Source organism: Panulirus ornatus, chromosome 2, assembly GCF_036320965.1.
Source record: "Panulirus ornatus isolate Po-2019 chromosome 2, ASM3632096v1, whole genome shotgun sequence".
NCBI lineage: Eukaryota > Metazoa > Arthropoda > Malacostraca > Decapoda > Palinuridae > Panulirus > Panulirus ornatus.
The window spans coordinates 54,216,873-54,237,636 of NC_092225.1; the positions used below are offsets into that span (position 1 = coordinate 54,216,873).

General features: G+C 43.3%; 1 protein-coding gene across 1 annotated transcript in view; it reads right to left on the reverse strand.

Annotated features, from left to right (window-relative positions):
• arr (low-density lipoprotein receptor-related protein 6) overlaps positions 1 to 20,764 on the reverse strand; it is a 258,989-nt gene that overhangs the window by 159,660 nt on the left and 78,565 nt on the right. Inside the window, exon 12 of the mRNA XM_071668200.1 lies at positions 18,104 to 18,245. Coding sequence (XP_071524301.1) covers positions 18,104 to 18,245 — 142 coding nt within the window. The remainder of the gene's footprint in view (positions 1 to 18,103; positions 18,246 to 20,764) is intronic.

Sequence of the window (20,764 nt, forward strand, 5' to 3'; positions counted from 1 at the left end):
ACGGACCTGTGGTGCTTGAGGGCATCCCGAGGGAAGAACAAATCCTTTGAGATAAAATACCCGATTTGCTCGGACCACTTATCTGAGACTAAAATCAACACATGTACGGACCTATTGTGCTTGAGGGCTTTGCGAGGGCCGAACAAAGTCTTTGAGATGAAATACCCGATTTGCTCGGACCACTTTTCTGAGCCTGTGGTGCATGAGGGCGACCCGAGCAGAGAATGAATTCTTTGAGACAAAATATTAAGAGTTGTTTGGGCCACTTTTCTATACCTAAAACCGACACAGATACAGACCTCTCATGCTTGAGCATGTTCCAAGAGCAGAATGAAATCTTTGAGATGAAATACCCAAATTACTCGGACCACTTTTCTGAGCCTAAAATCGACACAGGTACGGACTTGTTGTGTTTGAGGGCATCGCAAGGTCCGAACAAAGTCTTTGAAATGAAATACCCAATTTGCTCAGACCACTTTTCAAAGCCTAAAATCGACACAGGTACGGACCTGTGGTGCATGAGGTCGACCCAAGTAAAGAATGAACATTTGAGATATAATACTAAAGTTGTTCAGACCACTTTTCTAAGCCTAAAACCGACACAGGTACAGACCTGTCATGCTTGAGCGCGTTCCAAGAGCAGAATGAAATCTTGAAGAAATACCTGAATTATTCAGACCACTTTTCTGAGACTAAAATTGAGGGCATCGCGAGGGCTGAACAAAGTCTTTTGAGATAAAATACCCGATTTCTTTGGACCACTTTTATGAGCCTAAAATCAACACAAATACAAATGGACCCGTGATGCTTGAGGGCATCGCAAGGGCCAAACAAAATCTTTGAGAGGGAATACCTGATTTGCTCGGACCACTTTTTTGAGCCTAAAATTGACACAGGTATGGACCTATCGTGTATTAGGGCAACACAAGCAGAGAATGAACTCTTGAGATTAATATAACATATTAGAGTTGTTCGGGCCACTATTCTAAACCTAAAATTGATGGGGGTACGGACCTGTCATGCTTAAGTCATTCCAAGAGCAGAATGAAATCTTTAAGATGAAATACCCAAATTACTTGGACCACATATCTAAGCCTAAAATTGACAGGTACAGACCTGTGGTGCTTAAGGGCATCGCAAGGGTCAAAGTTTTTAAAATGATATACCCAATTTGCTCGGACCACTTTTCTGAGCCTAAAATCAATACAGGTACAGATCTGTGGTGCGTGAGATAAAATATTAGAAATGTTTGGGCAACTTTTCTAAGCCTAAAACTGACACAGGTACAGACCTGTCATGCTTGAGCACGTTCCGAGAGCAAAATGAAATCTTTAAGATGAAATACCTGAATTACTCAGACCACTTTTCTGAGCCTAAAATTGACCCAGGTACGGACCTGTGGTGCTTCAGGGCATCACAAGGGCCGAACAAAGTCTTTCTGATGAAATACCCGATTATCTCAGACCACTTTTCTGAGCCTAAAATTGACACAGGTCCAGACCAGTGATCCTTGAGGGTGGCCCGAGCAGACCACAAACTCTTTCAGATAAAACATTAGAGCAGTTAGGGCCACTTTTCTAAGTCTAATAACAACACAGGTGGGGACTTAAAAAGCAGAAGAAAATCTTTAAGATGAAATACTCAAATTACTCAGACCACTTTTCTGAGCCTACAATTGACACAGGTACAGACCTGTGCTCCTTGAAGGTGACCCAAGTAGATAACAAACCGATATAAAATATTCGATTAGTTTGGGCCACTTTTCTAATACTAAAACCGACACGTGTACTGACTTGTCATGCTTGAGTGTGTTCCAAGAGCAGAATCAAATCTTTGAAATGAAATACCAGAATTACTCGGGCCACTTTTCTGAGCCTAAAATCAAAGTAAATACGGACCTGTGGTGCTTGAGGGCATCCCGAGGGCTGAACAAATTCTTTGAGATAAAATACGAGATTTGCTCAGGCCACTTTTCTGAGCCTAAGATTGACACAGGTACAGACCTGTGGGGCGTGAGGGCGACCAGAGTGGAGAATGAACTCTTTGAGATAAAATATTAGTCATTCAGGCAACTTTTCTAAGCCTAAAACCTACACAGGCATGGACCTGAGATGGTTGAGCATGTTTCAAGAGCCAAAATAAGTTAAGTCAAAGCACCTGAATCGTTCAGGGAACTTTTTTGAGCTTAAAATCGAGACAGGTACGGACCTGTGGTGCTTGAGGGCATGCCAAGGGCTGAACAAATTCTTTGAGATAAAATACCCGATTAGCTCAGACCACTTTTCTGGGCCTAAAATCGACAGGTACGGACGGACCTGTAATGCTTGAGGACATCGCGAGGGCCGAACAAAGTCGTTGAAATGAAATACCCAATATGCTTGGACCACTTTTCTGAGCCTTAAGTCGTCACATGTATGGAAATGTGGTGCTTGACTGAGTTCTGAGAACCAAACAAAGTCTGTAGATATAAAATATCCAAATAGCCCAGGCCACTTTTCTGAGCCTAAAATCGACATAGTTATGGACCTGTGGTAACTGGGGGCATCCCAAGGGCCTTTCAGATGACATACCCAAGACACTCAGACATTTCTTATCCTAAAATCAACACAGGTACGGACCTGTAGTGGTTGAGGGTTACCAGAGTGGGCCACTTTTCAGAGCCTAAAACCGATACAGGTACGAACCTGTCATGCTTGTGGGTGTTCCAAGAGCAGAATGAAATTTTTAAGATGAAATACCCAAATTACTCGGACCACTTTTCTGATCCTAAAATTGACACAGGTACAGACCTGTGGTGCTTGAGGGCATCACAAAGGTCAAACAAAATTTTTGAGATGAAATACCCGATTTGCTCAGACCCGAGCAGAGAATGAATCCTTTGAGATAAAATATTAAGAGTTGTTTGGACCACTTTTCTAAGCCTAAAACCAACACAGATACAGACCTCTCATGCTTGGATCACGTTCCAAGAGCAGAATGAAATCTTTAAGATGAAATAACCAAATTACTCGGACCACTTTTCTGAGCCTAAATCGACACAGGTACGGACTTGCTGTGCTTGAGGGCATTGCAAGGGCCGAACAAAGTCTTTGAGATGAAATACCTAATATGCTTGGACCACTCTTCTGAGCCTAAAATCAACATGGGTACAAACCTGTGGTTGTTGAGCGCGTTCCAAGAGCTGAAAAATGTTGGTAAGTTATAGTACCCGAATCATCCAAGGAACTTCTCTGAGCTTAAAATTGAGACAGGTACAGATCTGTGGTGCTTGAGGGCATCCCAAGGGCCGAACAAATTCTTTGGGATAAAATACCTGATTTGCTTGGACCACTTTTCTGAGCCTAAAATTGACACAAGTACAGACCTATGGTACTTGAGAGCATCACAAGGGCCGAACAAAGTCTTTCAGATAAAATGTTCGATTTGCTCGGACCACTTTCCTTAGTCTAAAATCGACACAGGTACCGACCTGTGCTGTGTGAGGGCAACCCAATCAAAGAATGAACTCTGGGATAAAATATTAGAGTTGTTCAGGGCCAATTTACTAAGCCTAAAACCAACATAGGTATGGACCTGTCATGCTTGAGCGCATTCCAAGAGTAGAGTCAAATCTTTAAGATGAAACACCTGAATTACTCAGACCAGTTTCCTGAGCCTAAAATAGACACAGGTGTGGTGCTTGAGGGCATCGCAAGGGCCTAACAAAGTCTTTGAGATGAAATACCCAATTTGCTTGGACCACTCATCTGAGACTAAAATTAACACAGGTACGGACCTGTGGTGCATGAGAGCTACCCGAGCGAAGAATGAACTCTTTCAGATATTAGTCTGGGCCACTTTTCTAAGCCTAAAACCTGTGGCCACTTTTCTAAGCATAAAATTGACACAGGTATGGACCTGTGGTGGTTGAGTGTATCACAAGAGCTATAAAATGTTGTTATAGTACCCAGTTCGATTAAGGAATTTTTCTGAGCTTAAAATTGATAGGTACAGACCTGTGGTGCTTGAGGGCATCCCGAGGGCTGAACAAATTCTTTGAGATAACATACCCGATTTGCTCAGACCACTTTGAGCTAAAAATCGACACAGGTGTGTGAAGACAACCCGAGCGGAGAATTAACTATTTCAGATAAAATTAGAGTGGTTCAGGCCACTTTTCTAAGCCTAAAACCGACACAGGCATGGACCTATGATGGTTAAACGCATTTCAAGAGCCGAAAAACTTATTAGATTATAGTACCAGAATCATTCAGGAACTTTTCTGAGCTTAAAATCAAGACAGATACAGACCTGTGGTGCTTAAGGGTATCCCGGGGGCCGAACAAATTCTTTGAGATAAAATACCCAGTTTGCTCGGGCCACTTATCTGAGACTAAAATTGACACATATACGGACGTATGGTGCTTGAGGGCTTTGCAAGGTCCGAACAAAGTCTTTGAGATGAAATACCCGACTTGCTCAGACCACTTTTCTAAGCCTAAAACCAACACAGATACAGACCTCTCATGCTTGACTGCATTCCAAGAGCAAAATGAAATCTTTAAGATGATCATCACTTATTTATTTTATTCATTATACTTTGTCGCTGTCTCCCGCATTAGCGAGGTAGCACAAGGAAACAGATGGAAGAATGGCCCAACCCACCCCCATACACATGTAAATACATACACGTCCACACACAGCACATATACATACCTATATATCTCAACGTATACATATATATACACACAGACATATACATATATACACGTACATAATTCATAGTCTGCCCTTATTCATTCGTGTCGCCACCCCACCACATATGAAATGACAACCACCTTCTCCCGCATGTGTGTGTGAGGTAGCACTAGGAAAAGACAACAAAGGCCACATTCATTGACAACAAAGGCCACATTCATTCACTCACTCTCTAGGTGTCATGTATAATGCACAGAAACCACAGCTCCCTTTCCACATACAGGCCCCACACAACTTTCCATAGTTTACCCCAGACGCTTCACATGCCCTGGTTCAATCTATTGACAACACATCGACCCCAGTATACCACATCGTTCCAGTTCACTCCATTCCTTGCACGCCTTTCACCCTCCTGCATGTTCAGGCCCTGATCACTCAAAATCTTTTTCACTCCATCTTTCCACCTTCAATTTGGTCTTCCACTTCTCATTCCCTCCACTTCTGACACATATATCCTCTTTGTTAATCTTTCCTAACTCATTCTCTCCATGTGACCAAACCATTTCAAAATACCCTCTTCTGCTCTCTCAACCACACTCTTTTTTATTACCACACATCTCTCTTACTTACTCGATCAAACCACCTCACACCACATACTGTCCACAAACATCTCATTTCCAACACATTCACCCTCCTCCGCACAACTCTATCTATAGCCCACGCCTCGCAACCATATAACATTGTTGGAACCACTATTCCTTCAAACATACCCATCTTTGTTTTCCAAGATAACGTTCTAGCCTTCCACACATTTTTCAATGCTCCCAAAACTTTCGCCCCCTCCCTCACCCTATGATTCACTTCCACTTCCATGGTTCCATCCACTCCAAAATCCACTCCCAGATATCTGAAACCCTTCACTTCCTCCAGTTTTTCTCCATTCAAACGTACCTCCCAACTGACTTGTCCCTCAACCCTATTGTACCTAATAACCTTGCTCTTATTCACATTTACTCTCAGGTTTCTTCTTTCGCACACCTTATCAAACTCAATCACCAGTTTCTGCAGTTTCTCACCCAAAGCAGCAACCAGCACTGTATCATCAGCGAACAACAACGGACTCACTTCCCAAACTCTCTCATCCACAACAGACTGCATACTTGCCCCTCTTGCCAAAAACATTCACCTCTCTAACAACCACATCCATAAACAAATCAAACAACCATGGAGTCACCACGCACCCCTGTCGCAAACCAACATTCACTGAGAACCAATCACTTTCCTCTCTCCCTACTTGTACACATGCCTTACATCCTCGAGAAAAATTTTTCACTGCTTCTAACAACTTGCCTCCCACACCATATATTCTTAATACCTTCCACAGAGCATCTCTATCAACTCTTATCATATGCCTTCTCCAGATCCATAAATGCTACATACAAATCCATTTGCTTTTCTAAGTATTTCTCACATACATTCTTCAAAGCACACACCTGATCCACACATCCTCTACCACTTCTGAAACAACACTGCTCTTCCCCAATCTGATGCTCTGTACAAGCTTTCACCCTCTCAATCAATACCCTCACACATAATTTCCCAGGAATACCCAAATTACTCCGACCACTTTTCTGATCCTAAAATCGACATAGGTACAGACTTGTTGTGCTTGAGGGCATCGCGAGGGCCAAACAAAGTCTGAGATGAAATACCCAATTTTTTCGGACCACTTTTCTGAGCCTAAAATTGACACAGGTATGAACCTGTGATTGTTGAGTGTATTCCAAGAGCCAAAAAATGTCGGTAAGTTAAAATACCTGAATCATTCAAGGAACTTCTCTGAGCTTAAAATTGAGACAAGTACGGACCTATGGTGCTTGAAGACATCCCAAGGGCAGAACAAAGTCTTTCAGATGAAATACCCAATTTGCTCAGACCACTTTTCTTAGCCTAAAATCAACATAGGTACGGACAGACCTGTGCTGCATGAGGACAACCCGATCAGAGAATGAATCTTTGAGATAAAATATTAGAGTTGTTTGGGCCAATTTTCTACGCCTAAAACCAACAAAGGTATGGACCTGTCATGCTTGAGCGCGTTCCAAGAGTAGAACCAAATCTTGAAATACCCGCATTACTCGAACCAGTCTTCTGAGCCTAAAACAGACACAGGTGTGGACTTGTGGTGCTTAAGGGCAATGCAAGGGCTGAACAAAGTCTTTGAGATTAAATACCCGATTTGTTTGGACCACTTTTTTGAGATTAAAATTAAAACAGGTACGGACCGACCTGTGGTGTGTTAAAGCAACCCTAACGAAGAATAAACTCTTTCAGAAAAATATTACAGTTGTTCAGGCCTCTTTTCTCAGCCTAAAACCAACACAGGCACGGACCTGTGGTGGTTAAGCGCATTTCAAGATCCAAAGAAAGTTGTTAAGTTAAAGTACCTGAATCGTTCTGGGAACTTTTTGGAGCTTAAAATCGAGACAGGTACAGACCTGTGGTGCTTGAGGGCATCCTGAAGGCAGAACAAATGCAATGAGATAAAAATATTTGATTTGCCCGGACCACTTCTCTGAGCCTAAAATCAGCACAGGTACGGACAGACCTGTGGTGTTTGAGGGCGACCCAAGGAGAGAATGAACTCTTTGAGATTAAATATTCAAGTTGTTCTGGCCACTTTTCTAAGCACAAAATCAACCAGGTATGGACTTGTGGTGGTTGGGTGCATTTCAAGATCCGAAGAAAGTTGTTAAGTTATAGTACCTGAATCGTTCTGACCACTTTTCTAAGCATAAAATCAACACAAGTACAGACCTATGGTGGTTGAGCACATTCCAAGAGCTAAAAAATGTTGTTATAGTACCCAAATCATTTAAGGAACTTTTCTGAGCTTAAAATTGAGATAGATACGGACCCGTGGTGCTTGAGAGCATCACGAGGGCCGCACAAAGTCTTTGAGATAAATACACGAGTGGGTTGGACCACTTGTCTGAGCCTAATGTCAACACAGGTATGGACCTATGGTGCGTAAGTGCAACCCAAGCACAGAATGAACTCGAGATAAAATATTAAGTTGTTCAGGCCACTTTTTGAAGCCTAAATGTGACACAGGCACGGACTTCTCATGCTTGAGCGTGTTCCAGCAGCAGAATGAAATCTTTAAGATGAAATACCCGAAATACTCGGACCACTTTTCTGAGCCTAAAATACACACAGGTATGGATGTGTGGTGCTTGAGGGCATCACAAAGGCTGAACAAAGTCTTCGAGATGAAATACACATTTTGCTCGGACCACTTTTCTGAGCCTAAAATCAACACAGGTACAGACCAGTGGTGCATGAGGGCGACAAGAGAAGAGAATGAACTCTGAGATAAAAGTTTAGTTGTTCAGGCCACTTTTCTAAGCCTAAATGCGACACAGGTACGGATCCCTAATGCTTGAGCATGTTCCAACAGCAGCATGAAATTTTTAAGATGAAATACCCGAATTACTTGGACCACTTTTCTGAGCCTAACATCGACACAGGTACCTGTGGTGCTTGTGAGTGATCCAAGTGCATAATGAGCTCTTTGAGACAAACAATTTGATTTGTTCAAGCTACTTTTCTAATCCTAAAACCGACACAGGTATGGACCCATCATGCTTGAGCGCATTCCAAGAGCCCAATTATATTTATATTTCTATTTATTTATTTTGCTTTGTCGCTGTCTGCCGTGTTTGAGAGGTAGCGCAAGGAAACAGACGAAAGAAATGGCCCAACCCACCCCCATACACATGTATGTACATACACGTCCACACACGCAAATATACATACCTATACATCTCAATGTACACATATATATACACACACAGACACATACATATAAACCCATGCACACAATTAACACTGCCTTTATTCATTCCCATCGCCACCTCGCCACACATGGAATAACATCCCCCTCCCCCCTCATGTGTGCGAGGTAGCGCTAGGAAAAGACAACAAAGGCACCATTCGTTCACACTCAGTCTCTAGCTCTCATGCAATAATGCCCAAAACCACAGCTCCCTTTCCACATCCAGGCCCCACACAACTTTCCATGTTTTACCCCAGACGCTTCACATGCCCTGATTCAATCCACTGACAGCACTTCAACCCCGGTATACCAAATCGATCCAATTCACTCTATTCCTTGCCCGCCTTTCACCCTCCTGCATGTTCAGGCCCTGATCACTCAAAATCTTTTTCACTCCATCTTTCCACCTCCAATTTGGTCTCCCACTTCTCCTCGTTCCCTCCACCTCCGACACATATATCCTCTTGGTCAATCTTTCCTCACTCATTCTCTCCATGTGACCAAACCATTTCAAAACACCCTCTTCTGCTCTCTCAACCACGCTCTTTTTATTTCCACACATCTCTCTTACCCTTACATTACTTACTCGATCAAACCACCTCACACCACACATTGTCCTCAAGCATCTCATTTCCAGCACATCCACCCTCCTGCGCACAACTCTATCCATAGCCCACGCCTCACAACCATACAACATTGTTGGAACCACTATTCCTTCAAACATATCCATTTTTGCTTTCTGAGATAATGTTCTCGACTTCCAAACATTCTTCAAGGCTCCCAGGATTTTCGCCCCCTCCCCCACCCTATAATTCACTTCTGCTTCCATTGTTCCATCCGCTGCCAGATCCACTCCCATGTATCTAAAACACTTTACTTCCTCCAGTTTTTCTCCATTCAAACTTACCTCCCAATTGACTTGACCCTCAACCCTACTGTACCTAATAACCTTGCTCTTATTCACATTTACTCTTAACTTTCTTCTTTCACACACTTTACCAAACTCAGTCACCAGCTTCTGCAGTTTCTCACATGAATCAGCCACCAGTGCTGTATCATCAGCGAACAACAACTGACTCACTTCCCAAGCTCTCTCATCCACAACAGACTTCATACTTGCCCCTCTTTCCAAAACTCTTGCATTCACCCCCCTAACAACTCCATTCATAAACAAATTAAACAACCATGGAGACATCACACACCCCTGCCGCAAACCTACATTCACTGAGAACCAATCACTTTCCTCTCTTCCTACACGTACACATGCCTTACATCCTCGATAAAAACTTTTCACTGCTTCTAACAACTTGCTTCCCACACCATATATTCTTAATACCTTCCACAGAGCATCTCTATCAACTCTTTCATATGCCTTCTCCACATCCATAAATTTTTTCTATTTTTTTCTTTAGCTTTGTCGCTGTCTCCCTCGTTTGCGAGGTAGCACAAGGAAACAGATGAAAGAAATGGCCCAACCCACCCCCATACACATGTATATACATACGTCCACACACGCAAATATACATACCTACACAGCTTTCCATGGTTTACCCCAGACGCTTCACATGCCTTGATTCAATCCACTGACAGCACGTCAACCCTGGTATACCACATCGATCCAATTCACTCTATTCCTTGCCCTCCTTTCACCCTCCTGCATGTTCAGACCCCGATCACACAAAATCTTTTTCACTCCATCTTTCCACCTCCAATTTGGTCTCCCACTTCTCCTCGTTCCCTCCACCTCCGACACATATATCCTCTTGGTCAATCTTTCCTCACTCATTCTCTCCATGTGCCCAAACCATTTCAAAACACCCTCTCTCTCTCTCAAGCACGCTCTTTTTATTTCCACACCTCTCTCTTACCCTTACGTTACTTACTCGATCAAACCACCTCACACCACACATTGTCCTCAAACATCTCATTTCCAGCACATCCATCCTCCTGCGAACAACTCTATCCATAGCCCACGCCTCGCAACCATACAACATTGTTGGAACCACTATTCCTTCAAACATACCCATTTTTGCTTTCCGAGATAATGTTCTCGACTTCCACACATCCTTCAAGGCTCCCAGAATTTTCGCCCCCTCCCACACCCTATGATCCACTTCCGCTTCCATTGTTCCATCCGCTGCCAGATCCACTCCCAGATATCTAAAACACTTTACTTCCTCCAGTTTTTCTCCATTCAAACTTACCTCCCAATTGACTTGACCCTCAACCCTACTGTACCTAATAACCTTACTCTTATTCACATTTACTCTTAACTTTCTTCTTTCACACACTTTACCAAACTCAGTCACCAGCTTCTGCAGTTTCTCACATGAATCAGCCACCAGCGCTGTATCATCAGCGAACAACAACTGACTCACTTCCCAAGCTCTCTCATCCCCAACAGACTTCATACTTGCCCCTCTTTCCAAAACTCTTGCATTCACCTCCCTAACAACCCCATCCATAAACAAATTAAACAACCATGGAGACATCACACACCCCTGCCGCAAACCTACATTCACTGAGAACCAATCACTTTCCTCTTTTCCTACAAGTACACATGCCTTACATCCTCGATAAAAACTTTTCACTGCTTCTAACAACTTGCCTCCCACACCATATATTCTTAATACCTTCCACAGAGCATCTCTATCAACTCTATCATATGCCTTCTCCACATCCTTAAATGCTACATACAAATCCATTTGCTTTTCTAAGTATTTCTCACATACATTCTTCAAAGCAAACACCTGATCCACACATCCTCTACCACTTCTGAAACCACACTGCTCTTCCCCAATCTGATGCTCTGTACATGCCTTCACCCTCTCAATCAATACCCTCCCATATAATTTACCAGGAATACTCAACAAACTTATACCTCTGTAATTTGAGCACTCACTCTTATCCCCTTTGCCTTTGTACAATGGCACTATGCCCAATAAAATATTTAAAATGAAATACCTGAATGTGTATGGGGGTGGGTTGGGCCATTTCTTTCGTCTGTTTCCTTGCACTACCTCGCAAACGCGGGAGACAGCGACAAAGTATAAAAAAAAAAAAAAAAAAAAAAAAAATATATATATATATATATATATTATCCCTGGGGATAGGGGAGAAAGAATACTTCCCACGTATTCCCTGCGTGTCGTAGAAGGCGACTAAAAGGGAAGGGAGCGGGGGGCTGGAAATCCTCCCCTCTCGTTTTTTTTTAATTTTCCAAAAGAAGGAACAGAGAAGGGGGCCAGGTGAGGATATTCCCTCAAAGGCCCAGTCCTCTGTTCTTAACGCTACCTCGCTATCGCGGGAAATGGCGAATAGTATGAAAAAAAAAAAAAAAAAAAAAAAAAAATATATATATATATATATATAGACAAGGGAGCAAATGGGAACTTCAGTGAAGGGCGCAAGTGGGGAGGTGATAACAAGTAGTGGTGATGTGAGAAGGAGATGGAGTGAGTATTTTGAAGGTTTGTTGAATGTGTTCAATGATAGAGTGGCAGATATAGGGTGTTTTGGTCGAGGTGGTGTGCAAAGTGCGAGGGTTAGGGAAAATGAGTTGGTAAACAGAGAAGAGGTAGTAAAAGCTTTGCGGAAGATGAAAGCTGGCAAGGCAGCAGGTTTGGATGGTATTGCAGTGGAATTTATTAAAAAAGGGGGTGACTGTATTGTTGACTGGTTGGTAAGGTTATTTAATGTATGTATGACTCATGGTGAGGTGCCTGAGGATTGGCGGAATGCGTGCATAGTGCCATTGTACAAAGGCAAAGGGGATAAGAGTGAGTGCTCAAATTACAGAGGTATAAGTTTGTTGAGTATTCCTGGCAAATTATATGGGAGGGTATTGATTGAGAGGGTGAAGGCATGTACAGAGCACCAGATTGGGGAAGAACAGTGTGGTTTCAGAAGTGGTAGAGGATGTGTGGATCAGGTGTTTGCTTTGAAGAATGTATGTGAGAAATACTTAGAAAAGCAAATGGATTTGTATGTAGCATTTATGGATCTGGAGAAGGCATATGATAGAGTTGAGAGAGATGCTCTGTGGAAGGTATTAAGAATATATGGTGTGGGAGGAAAGTTGTTAGAAGCAGTGAAAAGTTTTTATCGAGGATGTAAGGCATGTGTACGTGTAGGAAGAGAGGAAAGTGATTGGTTCTCAGTGAATGTAGGTTTGCGGCAGGGGTGTGTGATGTCTCCATGGTTGTTTAATTTGTTTATGGATGGGGTTGTTAGGGAGGTGAATGCAAGAGTTTTGGAAAGAGGGGCAAGTATGAAGTCTGTTGGGGATGAGAGAGCTTGGGAAGTGAGGCAGTTGTTGTTCGCTGATGATACAGCGCTGGTGACTGATTCATGTGAGAAACTGCAGAAGCTGGTGACTGAGTTTGGTAAAGTGTGTGAAAGAAGAAAGTTAAGAGTAAATGTGAATAAGAGCAAGGTTATTAGGTACAGTAGGGTTGAGGGTCAAGTCAATTGGGAGGTGAGTTTGAATGGAGAAAAACTGGAGGAAGTGAAGTGTTTTAGATATCTGGGAGTGGATCTGGCAGCGGATGGAACCATGGAAGCGGAAGTGGATCATAGGGTGGGGGAGGGGGCGAAAATTCTGGGAGCCTTGAAGAATGTGTGGAAGTCGAGAACATTATCTCGGAAAGCAAAAATGGGTATGTTTGAAGGAATAGTGGTTCCAACAATGTTGTATGGTTGCGAAGCGTGGACTATGGATAGAGTTGTGCGCAGGAGGATGGATGTGCTGGAAATGAGATGTTTGAGGACAATGTGTGGTGTGAGGTGGTTTGATCGAGTGAGTAACGTAAGGGTAAGAGAGATGTGTGGAAATAAAAAGAGCGTGGTTGAGAGAGCAGAAGAGGGTGTTTTGAAATGGTTTGGTCACATGGAGAGAATGAGTGAGGAAAGATTGACCAAGAGGATATATGTGTCGGAGGTGGAGGGAACGAGGAGAAGAGGGAGACCAAATTGGAGGTGGAAAGATGGAGTGAAAAAGATTTTGTGTGATCGGGGCCTGAACATGCAGGAGGGTGAAAGGAGGGCAAAGAATAGAGTGAATTGGAGCGATGTGGTATACCAGGGTTGACGTGCTGTCAGTGGATTAAATCAAGGCATGTGTATGGGGGTGGGTTGGACCATTTCTTTCGTCTGTTTCCTTGCGCTACCTCGCAAACATGGGAGACAGCGACAAAGCAAAAAAAAAAAAAAAAAAAAAAAAAAACCTGAATTACTCATACCACTTTTCTTAGCCTAAAATACACACAGGTATGGACATATGGTGCTTGAGGGCATCACGAGGGCCAAACAAAGTATTTGAGATGAAATATCTGATTTGCTCGGACAACTTTTCTCAGCCTAAAATCAACACAGGTATGGACCTGTGCTCCTTGGGGGTGACCTGAGTGGATAACAAACTCTTTGAGAAAAAATATTAGATTCGTTCAAACCACTTTCTAATCCTAAAACTGACAGAAGTATGGACCTTACATACTTGAGCGCGTTCCAAGAGCAGAATGAAATCTTTTAAGACAAAATGCATGAATTACTCAGACCAGTTTTCCAAGCCTAAAATAGACACAGATACGGACCTGTGGTGCTTGAGGTCATCACGCGGGATGAACAAAGTCTTTGAGATGAAATACCCGATTTGTTCGGACCACTTCTCTGAGCCGAAAATCAACACAGGTATGGACTTCCGGTGCTTGAGGGCATTACAAGGGCCGAACAAATTCTTTGAGATAAAATATTCAATTTGCTCAGACCACTTTTCTGATCCTAAAATCGACACAGACACGGACCTGTGCTCCTTGAGGGTGACCCGAGAGGACAACAAACTCTTTGAGATAAAATATTCGAGTTGTTCGGGCCACTTTTCTAAGCCTAAAACAGACACAAGGACAGACCTTTCGTGCTTGAGCACATTCCAAGAGCAGAATGAGATCTTTAAGATAAAATACCCAAATTACAAGGACAACTTTTCTGAGCCTAAAATCGACACAGGTACAGACCTGTGGTGCTTGAGGGCATCGTGAGGACTGAACAAAGTCTTTGAGATGAAATACCCGATTTGCTTGGACCACTTTTCTGAGCCTAAAATCGTGACAGGTACAGACCTCTGGTGCTTCAGGGCATCCTGAGGGCCAAACGTGTACGAAGAGAGGAAAGTGATTGGTTCTCAGTGAATGTAGGTTTGCGGCAGGGGTGTGTGATGTCTCCATGGTTGTTTAATTTGTTTATGGATGGGGTTGTTAGGGAGGTGAATGCAAGAGTTTTGGAAAGAGGGGCAAGTATGAAGTCTGTTGGGGATGAGAGAGCTTAGGAAGTGAGTCAGTTGTTGTTCGCTGATGATACAGCGTTGGTGGCTGATTCATGTGAGAAACTGCAGAAGCTGGTGACTGAGTTTGGTAAAGTGTGTGAAAGAAGAAAGTTAAGAGTAAATGTGAATAAGAGCAAGGTTATTAGGTACAGTAGGGTTGAGGGTCAAGTCAATTGGGAGGTGAGTTTGAATGGAGAAAAACTGGAGGAAGTGAAGTGTTTTAGATATCTGGGAGTGGATCTGGCAGCGGATGGAAACATGGAAGCGGAAGTGGATCATAGGGTGGGGGAGGGGGCGAAAATTCTGGGAGCCTTGAAGAATGTGTGGAAGTCGAGAACATTATCTCGGAAAGCAAAAATGGGTATGTTTGAAGGAATAGTGGTTCCAACAATGTTGTATGGTTGCAAGGCGTGGACTATGGATAGAGTTGTGCGCAGGAGGATGGATGTGCTGGAAATGAGATGTTTGAGGACAATGTGTGGTGTGAGGTGGTTTGATCGAGTAAGTAACGTAAGGGTAAGAGAGATGTGTGGAAATAAAAAGAGCGTGGTTGAGAGAGCAGAAGAGGGTGTTTTGAAATGGTTTGGTCACATGGAGAGAATGAGTGAGGAAAGATTGACCAAGAGGATATATGTGTCGGAGGTGGAGGGAACGAGGAGAAGTGGGAGACCAAATTGGAGGTGGAAAGATGGAGTGAAAAAGATTTTGTGTGATCGGGGCCTGAACATGCAGGAGGGTGAAAGGCATGCAAGGAATAGAGTGAATTGGATTGATGTGGTATACCGGGGTTGACGTGCTGTCAGTGGATTGAATCAAGGCATGTGAAGCGTCTGGGGTAAACCATGGAAAGCTGTGTAGGTATGTATATTTGCGTGTGTGGACGTATGTATATACATGTGTATGGGGGTGGGTTGGGCCATCTCTTTCGTCTGTTTCCTTGCGCTACCTCGCAAACGCGGGAGACAGCGGCAAAAAAAAAAAAAAAAAAAATCTGATTTGCTCGGACCACTTTTCTGAGCCTAAAATCAACACAGGTGCGGACCTGTTGTGCTTGAGGGTGACCCGAGCAGAATGAACTCTTTAAGATAAAATAATCGAGTCATTTTGTCCACCTGTCGAAGCCTAAAATCGACACAGGTATAGACCTGTGGTGCTTGACTGCATTCTGGGAACCAAACAAAGTCTTTGAGATAAAATATCTGAAGAGCTCAGGCCACTTTTCTGAGCCTAAAATCGACACCGTTATGGACCTGTGGTACTTGGGGGCATCCCAAGGGCCACAGGAAGTCTTTCAGATCACATACCCAGGATGCTTCGACCACATCCTAAAATCGACACAGGTACGGACGGACCTGTGGCGGTTGAGAGCTACCTGAGCGAATGAACTCTTTGAGATAAAATATTACAGTTGTCTGGGACACTTTTCTAAGCCTAAAACTGACACAGGCACGAACCTGTGGTGCTTGAGCGCACTTCAAGAGCCAAAGAAAGTTGTTAAGTTATAGTGCCCGAATCATTCAGGGAACTTTTCTGAGCTTAAAATTGAGACAGGTACAGACCTTGGTGCTTGAGGGCATCCGAGGACCGAACAAATTCATTGAGATAAAATACCCAATTTGCTCAGACCACTTTTCTGAGCCTAAAATCAATACCTGTGGTGCTAGAGGGCAACCCGAGGAGAGAATGAACTCTTTGAGATTACATATTTGAGTTGTTGTGGCCACTTTTCTAAGCCTAAAATCAACACAGGTATGGACCTGCGTTGGCTGAGCGCATTCCAAGAGCCGAAAAAAGTTGTTAAGTTATAGTACCCGAATCGTTCAAGGAACTTTCCTGAGCTGAAAAATGAGGCAGGTGAGGACTGTGGTGCTTGAGAGCATCCCAAGAGCAGAACAAATTCTTTGGGATAAAATACCCAATTTGCTCAAACCACTTTTCTGAGCCTAAAATCGACACAGGTACTTCCTTATTGTGCATGAGGGCGACCCGGGTGGAGAATGAACTCCATGAGATAAAATATTAAGAGTTGTTTGGGCCACTTTTCTTAGCCTAAAACTGAGAGGCACGGATTGTGGTGGTTGAGCACACTTCAAGTGCCAAAAAAGGTTAGGTTATAGTACCCAAATCATTCAGGGAACTTCTCTGAGCTCAAAATCAAGACAGGTACAGACCTGTGGTGCTTGAGGGCATCCTGAGGGCCAAACAAATTCTTTGGGATAAAATATCTGATTTCCTCGGACCACTTTTCTGAGCCTAAAATTGACACAGGTGTGGTGTGTGAGGGTATCATGAGGGCCGAACAAAGTCTCTGAGATGAAATACTCGCTTTGCGCGGACCACTTTTCTGAGCCTAAAATCGAGACTGGTATGAACCTGTACTCCTTGAGGGTGACCCGAGTGGATAACAAACTCTTTGAGATAAAATATTCTATCTGTTTGGGCCACTTATCTAATCCTAAAATTGACTGAGATATGGACCTATCATGCTTGAGCACATTCCAAGAGCAGAATGAAATCTTTAAGATGAAAGACCCAAATTACTCAGACCAGTTTTCTGAGCCTAAAATAAACACAGGTATGGATGTGTGGTGCTTGAGGGCATCACAAGGGCTGAACAAAGTCTTTTGAGATGAAATACCCGATTTGCTCGAACCATTTTTCTGAGCCTAAAATCAACACAGGGTGCACAGATCTGTGGTGGTTGAGCACATTTCAAGATTTCGATGCATCATATGAGAGCTGTTAATATATTTCTAGCTATAACTTGCTATCCTGAGAAAAGGCAAACAAGTATGGAAAGAATGGTGCTGTGTTTCTTAACGTTTCATTCATAATTTTGCTTGAAAAATCTAGCCAAGGAACAAAACCCCTTTATCCTAAAGTAAACTGGGTTCCATTGTACATTTTTTTCTTTTTTGGTCACACTGCATATTCCAAGAATCCAAAGTGAAATGGGTTCCACTGTACAAATTTTGCTCATGCTGCATTTTCTGGGAATGCATAATTAACATTAAACAGGATATCTGCAATATAATACAACCTGCATCTCAACTGCAACACCAAATTACCCAACCTATAGTACCAAGAGTGCTGAACTGTGTAACTGTTTTGTAAAATTATCAGAATCAACAGCCAGAAGAGGTGTATTGACGGATATGCAGATATGGAATACTGCTGATGCATACGTTTTGGGGGAACATTCCAATGCATACCCTGAAATGCATGCGTAATACAAAAAACATACCAAAAGAAAGATGTGATATACTTACATGGCTTCCTGGATGCCAGTGACAGGAATTGCAACATTATGACTTGTGAGGAGAGATATGCGCCTGATATCTTCCTTCCGTGTGTACAACAGAAATGCTTCAGGCACCACACACTGTTTCTCATTCTGGGTAAGTTCATAGCCTATAAAAAAGAAACCCTTTATTGATTTTCACATCAAACAAATTTTTTTTTTTTTTTTTTTTTTTTTTTTTTACTTTGTCACTGTCTCCCGCGTTTGCGAGGTAGCGCAAGGAAACAGACGAAAGAAATGGCCCAACCCCCCCCATACACATGTATATACATACGTCCACACACGCAAATATACATACCTACACAGCTTTCCATGGTTTACCCCAGACGCTTCACATGCCTTGATTCAATCCACTGACAGCACGTCAACCCCGGTATACCACATCGCTCCAATTCACTCTATTCCTTGCCCTCCTTTCACCCTCCTGCATGTTCAGGCCCCGATCACACAAAATCTTTTTCACTCCATCTTTCCACCTCCAATTTGGTCTCCCTCTTCTCCTCGTTCCCTCCACCTCCGACACATATATCCTCTTGGTCAACCTTTCCTCACTCATTCTCTCCATGTGCCCAAACCACTTCAAAACACCCTCTTCTGCTCTCTCAACCACGCTCTTTTTATTTCCACACATCTCTCTTACCCTTACGTTACTCACTCGATCAAACCACCTCACACCACACATTGTCCTCAAACATCTCATTTCCAGCACATCCATCCTCCTGCGCACAACTCTATCCATAGACCACGCCTCGCAACCATACAACATTGTTGGAACCACTATTCCTTCAAACATACCCATTTTTGCTTTCCGAGATAATGTTCTCGACTTCCACACATTCTTCAAGGCCCCCAGAATTTTCGCCCCCTCCCCCACCCTATGATCCACTTCCGCTTCCATGGTTCCATCCGCTGCCAGATCCACTCCCAGATATCTAAAACACTTCACTTCCTCCAGTTTTTCTCCATTCAAACTCACCTCCCAATTTACTTGACCCTCAACCCTACTGTACCTAATAACCTTGCTCTTATTCACATTTACTCTTAACTTTCTTCTTCCACACACTTTACCAAACTCAGTCACCAGCTTCTGCAGTTTCTCACATGAATCAGCCACCAGCACTGTATCATCAGCGAACAACAACTGACTCACTTCCCAAGCTCTCTCATCCCCAACAGACTTCATACTTGCCCCTCTTTCCAAAACTCTTGCATTTACCTCCCTAACAACCCCATCCATAAACAAATTAAACAACCATGGAGACATCACACACCCCTGCCGCAAACCTACATTCACTGAGAACCAATCACTTTCCTCTCTTCCTACACGTACACATGCCTTACATCCTCGATAAAAACTTTTCACTGCTTCTAACAACTTTCCTCCCACACCATATATTCTTAATACCTTCCACAGAGCATCTCTATCAACTCTATGGATCTGGAGAAGGCATATGATAGAGTTGATAGAGATGCTCTGTGGAAGGTATTAAGAATATATGGTGTGGGAGGAAAGTTGTTAGAAGCTTTTTTTTTATTTGCTTTGTCGCTGTCTCCCCCGTTTGCTAGGTAGCGCAAGGAAACAGACAAAAGAAATGGCCCAACCCACCCCCATACACAATGTATATACATACACGTCCACACATGCAAATATACATACCCATACATCTCAATGTACACATATATATATACACACACAGACATATACATATATACACATGCACACAATTCACACTGTCTGCCTTTATTCATTCCCATCGCCACCTCGCCACGCATGGAATAACATCCCCCTCCCCCCTCATGTGTGCGAGGTAGCGCTAGGAAAAGACAACAAAGGCCCCATTCGTTCACACTCAGTCTCTAGCTCTCATGCAATAATGCCCGAACCACAGCTCCCTTTCCACATCCAGGCCCCACACAACTTTCCATGGTTTACCCCAGACGCTTCACATGCCCTTATTCAATCCATTGACAGCACGTCAACCCCGGTATACCACATCGATCCAATTCACTCTATTCCTTGCACGCCCTTCACCCTCCTGCATGTTCAGGACCCGATCACTCAAAATCTTTTTCACTCCAACCTTCCACCTCCAATTTGGTCTCTCACTTCTCCTCGTTCCCTCCACCCTCGACACATATATCCTCTGGGTCAATCTTTCCTCACTCATTCTCTCCATGTGACCAAACCATTTCAAAACACCCTCTTCTGCTCTCTCAACCACGCTCTTTATATTTCCACATTACCCTTACATTACTTACTCGATCAAACCACCTCACACCACATATTGTCCTCAAACATATCATTTCCAGCACATCCACCCTCCTGCACACAACTCTATCCATAGCCCACGCCTCACAACCATATAACATTGTTGGAACCACTATTCCTTCAAACATACCCATTTTTGCTTTCCGAGATACTGTTCTCGACTTCCACACATTCTTCAAGGCTCCTAGGATTTTCACCCCCTCCCCCACCCTATGATCCACTTCCGCTTCCATGGTCCCATCCGCTGCCAGATCCACTCCCAGATAACTAAAACACTTTACTTCCTCAAGTTTTTCTCCATTCAAACTTACCTCCCAATTGACTTGACCCTCACCCCTACTGTACCTAATAACCTTGCTC